This window comes from Chaetura pelagica, unplaced genomic scaffold (genome assembly GCF_000747805.2).
Source record: "Chaetura pelagica isolate M959 unplaced genomic scaffold, ChaPel_1.0 scaffold50, whole genome shotgun sequence".
Lineage (NCBI taxonomy): Eukaryota > Metazoa > Chordata > Aves > Apodiformes > Apodidae > Chaetura > Chaetura pelagica.
The window spans coordinates 7,197,936-7,210,694 of record NW_009952366.1 but is presented as its reverse complement, the minus strand read 5'-3'; the positions used below and the strand labels follow the sequence as shown (position 1 = coordinate 7,210,694).

The 12,759-nt window shown below is 35.2% G+C and overlaps 1 protein-coding gene across 1 annotated transcript in view; it reads right to left on the bottom strand.

The window, feature by feature from the left end:
* CFAP54 (cilia and flagella associated 54) overlaps positions 1-12,759 on the bottom strand; it is a 119,518-nt gene that overhangs the window by 45,797 nt on the left and 60,962 nt on the right. Inside the window, exons 32-34 of the mRNA XM_010008074.1 lie at positions 11,542-11,720; positions 10,191-10,414; positions 9,960-10,095 (exon numbers count right to left, since the gene is read on the bottom strand). Coding sequence (XP_010006376.1) covers positions 9,960-10,095; positions 10,191-10,414; positions 11,542-11,720 — 539 coding nt within the window. The remainder of the gene's footprint in view (positions 1-9,959; positions 10,096-10,190; positions 10,415-11,541; positions 11,721-12,759) is intronic.

Sequence of the window (12,759 nt, the reverse complement as noted above, 5' to 3'; positions counted from 1 at the left end):
CTGAAACTGCAATTACTTTGATCACGATCTATGACTTGGATCTATACTCTGCTAGCACAAGTGTGGAAAGAATAAAAAATAAGCATGGCGATGCGAAGCAAGCAGTCACATTGTGTCCCTCCCTCCAGGTAACTGTCTGCTCCTTGACCTCACTTGATCTCCCATAGTGAGAACAGTTAGACAAAGCTTAATAATAAAGTGAGCTCCAGTAAAGAAGGATGAGCAAGAAATAACAACAGGAGGTAAGATGGACATTTAGCCTGAAGTTCCAGAAGAAATCAATCCAACAAATGGCTTGCTGACAAAAAAGGGGTAAAACATTGCTGCCTCCTCCTCTCTAATGCCTCTTTCATCTCTACCCTTAACCTTTTCTAACTCCCTTGCTGCCAGTCATCCAATCTTTTCCCCTCCCTTACACTGGCCCTTCCACTTGCAGGACTTTTCCCTAAGTGGACTCAACTCATTAAAGCACGAGAAAACTATCTGCTTTTTCTGCCGGGAGTCATGCTGAAAGTTGATTTGTAAATGTGTACAAGAACTGCCTGACATGAAAATCTCTTAGAGTATACAGGACCAAACAGGAACAGAAGTAGAACTACGCTTTCTTCAGTACTGGTAAGCAATTCCATCTATTTCTTCAGCACTGTACAGATACCTGTACCTTTGAAATAAGTTGGATTAAAGTGGAAGTGGTCAGTCATTAAGTGGAGGAAATAACCACATAATCAACATAAGAGGGAAGCTCTAAAAACACTCCATACAGAGGAATAACAGAATGTGAAAATGAAAACAGCAGAAGAGATTTTATTTACTGAATGTGAAAGTAAAATTATTGAAAGCATTCTGGACATACTGCATTTTAAGCAATTCTCAGTACAGTGTTATTCCAAACTGTATATAGTAGGAAATTTCCTCTAAAGTGCCTAAGGTAAGTGGATCAAGAATTGTCATCTTCCTGAATAAACAAGTAGCCTGCATATTCTAAAAATCAGGCAGCAAGCTATACCCTGCCTCTGTCTCAGTGCCACAGAATGTAAACACATACGTTCTTTGCTAGAGATTCTGAGGTATCTCTTAAGTACATCCACACCCACAAGCAAACAAAAAAAAGACTTGATATCTTAAAATTAATTTCTAGAATAGAAAAATAATACTTACTACTAAATTTTGTTTTGCACAATGTAGTTCCACCATAAGGAAATTCAGACTTGCAACCACAGTAGAGATATCAGCTCTGTAGCGATCAGAGAACAAGTCGATACCAGGAATAAGCATATTTGTTTCATATTGTGCAAAGTCATAGTCACATGTTGGATGTGGAAGAGAAGCTCTAAACAAGGTCTGCAAGTAATAATAACAAACTACTTGTGAAAAGATGGACAGGGATTAGTTAAACACTAAAAAACTCCAACCCTTGAGACTCATAGATTACTTAAATGAATTACATATATGAAATCCAGTCAATGTCTTAAGTGTTCAATTGTTTCCAGACAAAACCATGAAAAATGTTTCTAGAAAAAAGGCTTTACATGTGACTTGGTGGAGAAAGACAACAACAACAAAACAAAACCAAAAACTGGCTGTAAATAGTCTAAGAGCAATACTTCATAGAACATTCAAAAGAGAAAAACTAAGCTGAGTGAGGAGAAATATTCATGAGAGATTCTTCAGCAAGTACTCCCCAGGTAATTAAAAATCTTCCTGAAGAGCCAATGGTGTTTCTCTCAGATTCCAAGTCAAAGCATCCCAAATAAACCCCTGGAAGCACAGGAAAAATACTAATAAATCACTAGGGGCTCTCACAGAGGCTTCTTAGGTAATTCGTAGGATAAACCTCTGATTAGCAGACAAAAAGAACTTAAGTTATTCAAATATCTCCAAAACCTAGGAAAATGCAGAGGAAAAAAAATTGTTGAGATGATTCTGGGGATATATTCAAACATTTCTTTTCCGGTCTGAAGACGGAAAACATCTTCCATCAGAAGAAAAGTATTTTTCTTTACCCCACAAGCTAAGAAAGCTAGTTCGCTTTTACTTTGCTTTAAGTCCTTGCCCTACCACCACCTCAGCTTGGGGAAAGGTGCTGACTTTAAGGCCAGTTAAAAGCTAGTTCCACCCTAGGTCCACCTTAAACTAGGTCAGCAAGTGCAGCTTAAATAATATCACTTAAAACTGATGTGAACTTTAAGGAAGTAACTTAAATGTTCCTCTTCTAGAAAGGGAGGAGTGCTAACGTCTCATATGTTGGATACCCCTCCTAACTGTGCTTAGTATGTTCATATCCAGATCTCTGATATTAACAAGCCTAAAGCAATTACTAGAGGTGGAATCTAAAAAGATTATAAAAGCTTCCCAAATGAAAGAACAAATTATGTGCTTAAACTTCACAAAGTCATGGTGACAGTAATTTATTATATTTTTCAAGACATTCACCCTGCAAGCTGCTCCTATCCCAATTAATATCAGAACCCCTTCAGTCAAATCAGTTATTTCTCCCATTATACAACAGGAACAAACGCTTAATACTATTCCTGTCAAAAGGAGGAACCAAAATCATTCAGCTTTGTACCACTAGCAGTTATAATGTTAGTAGATAGTAAAAAATCTCCTTCCTCTTTGTTTCTTCAACTTTTTCTCCCTTTGTTAAACTTTGCGAGATTTTAAATGTGGCCTACCACAGGTCACACCATCACAGCCGTGGATTTTAAAGATTTTAAGGAGTGGTATTGGTTTGTTTTGGAAGAAACCGACAAACTACATGTTGCTGCACTGGGATGAATAAACATTGATCCCAGTGAAGTATGCCTGACAGAATACTTGCATTCCTCTTACCTATATCACTTTTGTTACTGGTATCTTAAAACTTCCTTTTAAAAGTAAACTGAAACCCTTTTTTCTTCTATAGTTTCTTTCTAAAAGTTTTCAAACTTAATTGTAATGATATTATTTTCTTTGTAAATGAAACTGAATAATTTTGACTACCCTCTATTTTTGGAGCAAACATCTTAAAGAGCTGAGATTTTAGTATTACAAACCATTATCTTTCAATGCTAAAAAAAGATTCAAAAATTTCTTTTTACAAAGAGTCTGTTCTCCTGGTTGAAATTTTATGACAACCTGTGAAGACTCTGTACAGATCTGACAGCATTTTGCTATTGTTGATGCCATCAAGCTCTTCCTAAGTAGAATGCTTCAAGAGAAGAAAAATATATTTGACTGCCAAATATTTTAGCCATCTCTGCTTTTTGGTATGTCATTATTTCTCCGTGACATTAGTCTTTTCTTGAAGTGATAATTTTTAGGCTATACTACAGGAATAATGTAAAAAAAAAAGAGAATAAAAACATCTCATCTAATGTGCATAAATTGTCATCTACCTCTGATCTCCAGATTTCCTTTAGCATCAAAAATGAAGAGAGAAATATTTTAATAGAGGCTTATTGCGACTGAAATTCTAGAACCAATTTGTCAACTTCATAAGTTCTAACGGAAATTGTATTCTTACCTTAAAAAGTATGGCAGAAAAATAGCAGTATTTCATTCTTAATCTCATCTTTGATGTTATATACCTGAAGTACAACAAATAATAAGAAATACGAACGTGCCTATCCATATGAATTATTCAAACTCTTGTTTTTTCTTTATCTAGTATGATAACGATACTAACACAATCTAGAAGTTTTCCACATTGAAAAACAGCTGCCTGTTCTGTAGATAGGTACTCATCCATGCCATGCAAAGTGTTTGACCAAAGACATACCTAGACAAAGGGAGTTGTCTGGATTCTCTTATAAATTAACAGAGAGAAACGGCAATCTACATGCAAAATGCAGCTCACACAAAACTAGAAGGATAAAGCAGGTCAAGTAATCCTGCCTTAAAGTGTATTTCTTTCCACAAAGGAAGCCTAAAATATCTAGCAGGTGTGGATGTTCACATGGCAGGTGTCTAACTAGATTAAATTAATCTCACACAGGACCTCATCTGAGCTTTAAACCATGCTGATAGCAGGCTACTCCTCTGATCTACAATATCAGAAATCCTTACTACAATAACAGAACCCTTTAATTTGTATTTTACAGCCTGAGACTAAGTTGCTCTGGAAAGAGCACCTCAAGGGAAATATGTTTAACAGCACAAGTCATGTCTGAATGAAAAGATCTGAGTGAGAAGCTGGGAGGACAGCTCCCTCCAGATCCCTGCCAGGATTTGGAATGACATATTAGCAACAAAGGGATAGCACACAGTGCACAACTATGTGCCACAAGCACCTGTAAAAGCAGCAAGGGATTGAGTCTTGCCTAATTGGACCTGAGACTGCACTACAGCTCAGAATTAGAAGAGCAGTGGTTTAGAATCATTTTGAACTTATTGCTTTTCCTCTTGGGTGTTAATTCTGAGTGTGACAATGACATTTGATCCCGAAATACCCATGCTAATACTTTCAAAGCTACCTTGGTTTACAGGTATTTTACAATGTTATTAATGAGCCCTGCTTCTGAGACAAGGCAGTTTACTCAAATGAAACTCTGCCCTTTCGTGGATATAATGCTTCTGGCTTAGATATATTTTATACTTTGTTCATTTTTATATTGTACAATGCAGCTCAGAATTATATCCACAATGTTTTACAACCAGTCAGGAACTACTGGACAGAAATATTTATTGATGGTAGACTTTAAAACAGTAATTCAAATTTCATTTAGTTGTAATTCACCAGAAAATGAGTACTTCAGGCAGTAAATCTGCCCTTAAGATACATTAATATTTAATATGTACAATGACTTGGGAGACATGATATTTCTATTGAAAATCAATATTACTTTAAAATCCTTACGTTTATGACTTTTTATAATTTTATTTTATTTCTGTGACATCTCCATATAATATACAGCTGCAATTAAAATCAAAGATGAGCACTTAAGAAAAGGGAACAAACAATGTTATCCAAAAGAGCAACTTTCTTCCTGAAAGAAAAAAAATTCTCTGCTTTTGATGAGTCTATTTCATAGCAACTTATCACTGTTTTCAAATTAATTTCAAGTTGCCTACTGTCCTGGATGAGCAATTCCTTTAAAATATGAAATACGTACATACGGAGATAAAATACTTACTGAGCTATCTTAGCCACTAAAACTGCTGCATGCAAACAACCCCAAACTCCAGCCTGAGAAAGAAATTTCTGACTAGTATCAGTAGATGTTTCAACTGCAAACCAGTCTGTAGCATTTTTTTGAAAACCTAACTCTTCCCAGTTGTTGAGAGCATCAGCAATGTTGAGTGTTTCGTCAAGGGCTTGACACCAATATTTAAAAGCAGCTCTGTAACACATTAAAAAAAGTCCTCATCATATTGCTCACACTTTGCAAAGTGAAAGATAAGACTTGCTTCATTTTACCTTTGTTGCCTGAGTTAGAACTAATTTTTATTAAGTGAAAAACTGAAATACAGTTTCTACAACATAAAAAGATACATGGTCAACAGTACACTAGCATTAAATTGTCAAACAATAGATATTAATTCCTAAGAAGAAGAGGTGCTTAATTAATTTGCTTAATTGCAATTAGCTAGCTAAGAAAAACACACAATTTACGCAAAAATGTCTCACAAAAGATATCTAATAGACAGGTAGATGAAAGAAGTTATATAGACCTGAAGACAGCACAAGAACTCTCAAGACAACATATGAATGCCAATTAAAAAAAAAAATGAAACCATGCTCTTTTTTAATCCAGTAACTGTACCTTTTGTTTCCAGCATAAAAATGAAGATTTCCAAGTTCATGTAGAGCCTGAACCTTGAGTTCTCTCTGGTTGTTTATTTCAAGAATTCCTGTTATTTATTTTTTAATCAAGGAGAAAAAAAAAATACATCATTAAATCAGCTTTTGAATCTTATTTTTTTTTTCCATGAGAAGTAGACATGTATTCACATGTAATTGAATGGATTAATAATATTTTAAAGAATTATTAGGTTTATAGATTTTACTTTCAAGCATACAATTCCTTTTTTCTACTAACTAAAAAGAGTAGGATGTATTTATGGACCTGTTTACCTAAGCTTTTGTATTGTTTTCTCAGACTTGTCAAATGTGTTCCTTTTCAAGAGATCAACTGTGACCTCTGCACAGCAGCACTGTCCCTGGCTCATTTCTAGATCTCTTACTTCAAATAAAAGAACTTATGTCATATGTTGACCTGCTACACTTTACCTATTGTGTCACAGAGGAAAAACAGGTAGCAGTGCTGAACTGTAACTGTATGAGTAAAGCCACAGGAGAATGTAGCATGGAAGCCAAGCAATTAGGTCACATATTCAAATGTACAGAATTGAAAATGTCTGATTCCTAAAAAAAAAACCACAATAATGGAATGAAAAATAATCTGCTAAACATTATAGCAGATTTTAATTTGGGGATTAATTGGTATCTTTTTTAAAAAATTAGATAACTGTAGAGGTTATGAATTAATTAGTGGCTTGTTTAGGATGTACTGCAGATTTCCTGAATCAACGGAAAGAAGGTTGAGTATATCTGTAAACTGACAGAGGAAAATAACACTGGAATAAACATACATGAACGCAGATAGGTAGAATGATACTACATCTGAACTGCAAACAGAAATTTATTTTTAAAATTACCAATTGTTTGTTCATAAGAAGAGATCACTACTGAGAACTGCGATGGTGGCATTGGTTTACTCTCAACCATACTGGAGGAAATAAATTTTTCTTTTGCAAGGTCCCATGGTGCTGGTAGGAATGTCAGTTCAACTCCCATATTAAACGTCACCCTTCTCTCTGAAGTGATATTACTGCTGATTGCTTTTCCACAGTTTTCTAGATCAGAAAAGTGATTTATACAATCAGTTTGGAAAAGTATTATACTATTTCCAACACCACAAATACTTCCACACCACATTACTCAAACAAATATACAATTCCTGTAGCCTATTTTTATCTGGTTTCCTATGGCGTGATCCTATGTGTCTCCTAGTTAAACTCCTTGGACACAGCTCATTGCTCAGGGCAAAAAAATGAATATATGTGCCATATTAGAGAAAATAAACTTGGAAAGAGCTGCCAGTTAGCCCTCTGACTGAAGTTTGTCTGCAGACAGAAAGAGCTGGATTTAAAAAAAACAAACCATCCAACCATGAGACAAAAATCATAGGAAATCAGGTTTAGAGCTTGTGCTTACAGAGCTTCATATATAACTCTCCTTTCTATGCTCTTTCTAATCATCAGTAACAACTAAAACTTGAATTTAAAATAATCTATTCCTTTCACTCTGTACTGTTTTAACTGCATATACACGTTATTAAATGAGAAACACTACAACAAATAACTCACCTTGTGTGTGTGCAAGAAGTAATGAAAGTAGCTTTCTGCTGTGTCTCAGTGCTCTGCTGTGATGCTTAGAATTTTGTAGAGTTTCTCTAAAACATTTCAGTGTATCATTCACATCAAGAGGTACATAAACGAGGGCTTTGGCTTGATTACAATCTAAAAAGAATTAATAATTATGGATAAAAATTTTGCATTACATAAATATATATTTTAGTAAAGCATGCCCCCCCAAACTTATATTCAAACAATTCCACAACTTAAAAAATAAAATATATTAATGTAATGTTCATCCTTGTTTCATGTTGGCTTATGAATTAAAGCAAAACTATTAACCACCGGTAACACTATTGAGCATTTGTATCTTTTTCAGTGTTACATTTTAGTTGTCATGTGACATCTATGTTTCCTGAACTCCAACTTCACTGGCCATGCTTCAGCTCAGCTCACTGCTCTGAATTCTGGTGTCTGAAGATCGGAAACAAATCTTTTACTACAACTGCTGATCCCATTTCCGGTAACTCCCATAGCTCCTATGTACCAAACCTGTGAGTCAGCATGCTGTCTTCTCTGAATGCATAATCGTATGTTACACATTACATACAGCATTACTTATTGTTCAATGGCATTCCTCAGGTGAATTGCACACAAAGCCTTGGGTACAATGTGTTGTCATCTCTGTGTTATGAACTATGCTTTACAAAATTTCTTTAATGACTGTAACATTTTAATCCCCACTGGAAAGAATAAGAACTGTTGGCAAAATAGGTTTTTTGTCACCTTATACTTCAATTTTTTCTATTGAGTCTATTAAAATCAGTGCAGGTTCACATTAACTTCTGGATATGTTGCTGGATATCCAACAATACCAGCGGAAAACTGGACCAAGACCACTCAAAGTACTGTAGGTCATCTGGCATCTGGATGACAACAGCTCTTCTCCATTTTCGGATACACTCTGAATATATTTGGAAAGGTGTTAACAAGATTACTATCCCCGCAAAATATCAAGAATAAAAATTCAAAGGCAAAACTGAGTTTATACTAAACAAAACAGATTATAGGAGCAGTGGAAGATCTATGATAAGGAGGAATTAAAAACAAAATCCAGTATGAAAAAAAGGGAGGGGGTTGGGAGAAAAGAGAACTAAGAATACTGAAATGTGCTCTGACCTGTATAATCCTTTTCCATGTCAGGAGAGAAGAACCATTCAGGAATAATCAGTTCACGGGGAGAACAGGCAACAGGCAGCTGTAATTTCTGCTCAATGTATTTTCTGCAGCTCATCTAAAGGGGAAGTTTTGCTTCATGTTAAAGCCAAATATTCAGAAAAATCAATTTTTGGTGCTTAAAGCTTAGTATCTAAATACTTATTCATATCACAAAATAAGAAGACTAATTTATAAAACACAAATGACCTATAACCAGTACCCTTGTCACTAAGAGGTGAAACATTCATACCTAAATATTAGATGTAACATATTAGTGTTCAGATGCTAATGAATTAAACTTGTATCTTATTTAGTATTTGCCATAATCATTAGCAACTTGTTGATGTTCAGCAAGTATTCCACCTTTCTTTGTCTGGATAAATGCATGCTTACAAAGAACCTGTCTGTGCAAGGATGCCTAAAGAGCACACTGCCTGTCAAGCACCATGTAAAGCTATGTGGCCTTATACAAAATAGCTCTAAGCAAGTAATGGAAGCAGTCTAACCCTGTTGGAGAAGCAAACTTCCAGACTTCTATAAAGGGCTGATCCAGCACAGACATTTTATTTTGCTAATGTAGCTACATCACTTCAGAAGCAAAAAAAAACAGTTCAGAACTAGTCCTAGTCTCTTTGAATGGTACCACATTGCAAAATGTAGCCAAACCTTCCACATTTCTAACCTGATAATGTCTTTTTTGAACAATCCTTATTACTATTACCTAACATCAGTCTTTATTCTGCAAGTTCTTTTTCAAAACTATGATCAGTATTTAGTGGTTTGTCACGCTGCCCTTTTTTTTAGACAAAGGACCATGTTCTGAAGAGCAGGGACTGAAAGAAGTCATCAGGAAACAGCCTTGCGGAGAGACAAGACTGAGCAGCTCAGCTGCCCTTCACAAGCCAGAAGCACCTTCTGAGTTCCTGTGAGCCCTGGGCACCTGTATGCTGCCTCTAGGCAAGGCAATGGACTCCTGAAACCAATGTTCACTTTCAGAACAAACCTCACGTTCCTCACTCTCCTTCAAGTCCTGTGCTTGTATTAGTAATAGAAATATATTAGAAGTATCAACTGTGTGATGACTTTAGTGAAACTTCTAAGAAATAAACCTTAGGTTAAAAAAACAGGTGAATTATAATTTTAAACAGCTAATGTCATGAAAAAATTACAAGTGGCAAGGTCAGTTTACTACGTGGCTTTTAATGAGAGAAACCTACTGAGCAGCTTATGGAATCATATAATATAAGCCTTTTTCTCCATGCACTTCAAACAATTATGTGCATTATTATAATTTATTATTTGTGAACTTTATGAAAAAACATATTAATCTACTCAGTGAATGTACAGCTCTACTTGTAGTTCACATTGAACGTGAATGACCAAAAAATAAATCTGTGGTTCACCTTATGTGCACTATCAGACACAGATTTTACGAAATGAGATTCATGGCTCTCTGGGCCACTGAATTGCTGTATCCTTTTCAGCAGCTGCCTCTGAGCATACACCAGCAGTGGACTCACTTGTTCTGTGTATCTCTCACTGAAAAAAGCAAAATATAGTAATTAAGGAAAATAATGGTATATTTAACTGTATAACATTGCTATTCAGTTCTTTTAGAGCTGGTTTAAACTTACTGTGTAAATATATTAAACTGTACAGCTATGTGTACCAGTGCTTCCCATTTCTCCATTTGATATAACAATTCTATTGTTTTAAGAATCAGATTACATATACATTTCAAGTCAAGCACATTCACATCGTCCAAGGGAGACTGTGGATGAAGATTAGATCCACCGTTCTCATCCATAATACCTCCTAAACAACTGGGGATGCAGAAGTCTCCTTCAGGATCCACAATCTACAGGGAAGACACATTATTCTACCTGTTAATTTCAAAATTTTTTGCTTCAAACAAAATTATAAAGATTAGAAAATACTGTAAACCTCTAAAAACTTCTTACAGCGAATGACTTGGAAATACCAGAATATAATGCAAGAGAAAGAAAACTATCTCTGCTGATGTTATGATAAAAAAGAGTATACTGTCTTAATAAAAAATTATTTCTACCTTAAGAGACCTACTTGCTTGTAGTTCAGTTATCATATCAATGATCATGTCTGATGCTAAATAAAATGGCAACCATATGGTGTTCTGAAGAAAAGCCCTGGTAATGGGAAATGTAGCCATGTGGGAAAGTAAATGATTAGCAATCAATTGTAATTCTTGAGTATAGTTCCAAAGTTCTCGACAAGCATTTTGAAGCAAAGTCCAGTGGCCACCACGGTGAGCAAGAACCTGTGCATATAATTCAAAATATAATTATACTTTGGACATACAGAAATTAAGAGCTTAATTCTTTTATCGCAAAGCTTAGGTATAAGTAAACTTTCAAGACTGCAGCCTATGGATTATCTTTAAGAAAAGATCATTCAATATATCAATGTATATAAAGCATTATAGAACCTTGTTTGGAAATTTTCAAAGGGGTATTAATTTACAACTTAATTTAATTGTTGCTTTTGGTGTGAGAATAAGAAATAAAAATTAAGTCACACCCCCTATACATGTATTTTAACTGGGTTTTAGAAGCATTTATGGGAAGTATAGTCTCTGCATTTCCTTTCAATCACTGCTCCTTCTTTTATGCTACTAAGGCATTCATTAAGACTGGTACAGGGACAGGTAAGTCTTCAACTACTTACAAACAGATTTAACAAGCATGAAAAAGTTACAAAGACAAAATGAAAAATAAAACATTTATATACATTCCTATATGTTTGATAGAAATATACACTATAATAGGTAGTATGTCTGACATTTTATACACTGTACTTGGACATTTTGCAGAAGATGAGAAATCACGGTTTTTTCACAATGAAGTTTTTTTGAAGTTTCTAAAGTGAGTTGGCTATGTAGATAGTAGAAAGTACTGTAATGCAATGCTTAGCAATAAACAAAATGTTTCATAAGAAAGCACATCTTACCAGTGCTCTTCTTAAATGCAAGAAGATTTTTGTAAAACGCTCCAATAAAGCGCTGCTTGACGGAACCTGGTTGCGTTCTTTGGGGGAATGAGAGACAGATATTTCTGTTTTTTTTTTTCTTTTAGTTTCAGGAGTATCTGTTCCACGGGGTTTAATGCTGTGCTCAGATTTACCAGTACCTCAAGACAAGAAGTTCACAGGTTAGAAATGAGTCCAAGTTCTCAAAAAAATGAAAAAGAAAATATTATCCGCTAGCTAGGATATTCCTGTGGCAGCTAAATACTTGAATGTTAGAAAATGCCAAAGTTAAGGTTATCATATTTATGAGGTTATGATGTTTAAAATATAAGATGCTTTTACTTAAGTTTTGGAAGAAGCAGGGCTAAAAATAGGGGGGGTTTGTGTACCAAATAGTTTTAAACCTCAAAGCCAAAACTCAACCCTCAAAGAAGTTAAGTTTTAGGAAGACACCACCATGTAGTAAGCTCCCAAGAACCCTTCTGAAACACAGGCCTCTTAAAAGGAGAAGTCAGGAAGAAGTGTGACAAATTCTGTGGTATGTCAAGAATAGCTTAATCATTTTATTCAATACCAAAAATATTCAAAGGGGAAACACAGATTTTTATGATAGTGGGATATAGCAATATCTGAGCTATAGGTCTCAGGAAGAAGCATTTGATGAAACTCCTCCATTAAGAATTCCTGCAAAGGATTTCTGTTAGTTTTCTGCAATTTTCAGTGACTAGTTTCTCAGTGACTTGTAAGCATCAAGACAAAATAGTACCACAAGGTGTTGCAAAGAGAACCAGTGAATTAAACTGCTAGTTTTTGTCACATTTCCTTGGAAAAGGCAAAAAGGCTGGTTGGTTCCTACCTAAGGAAGTACTACATGGAATGATAGGAAAATTTTGCTCTCTACAGCTGTAGCAAGGTGTTCCCTGAAGCACTTTTGAAAAGACCAGGCTTGTGATTTCTTCTGGAACTTGTGGTGTCCAGGCAGACTACTTTGCTCTGACTTGTATGTTATCACCGACCTCTGAAGTAATCAAAGTCCTATATTTCACAGACACCTACAAACAGGAGCCTTTCAGCTCCTGTTGAAACCTCAATGGATGTTACTCAAAATAGTTGGAATAATAGAATAGTAAGTGTGAAAAACAGATAACTGAAGTAGAAGTCATAGAAGATAAAAAGGGAGCCTTTGCCACAGGACAAAAC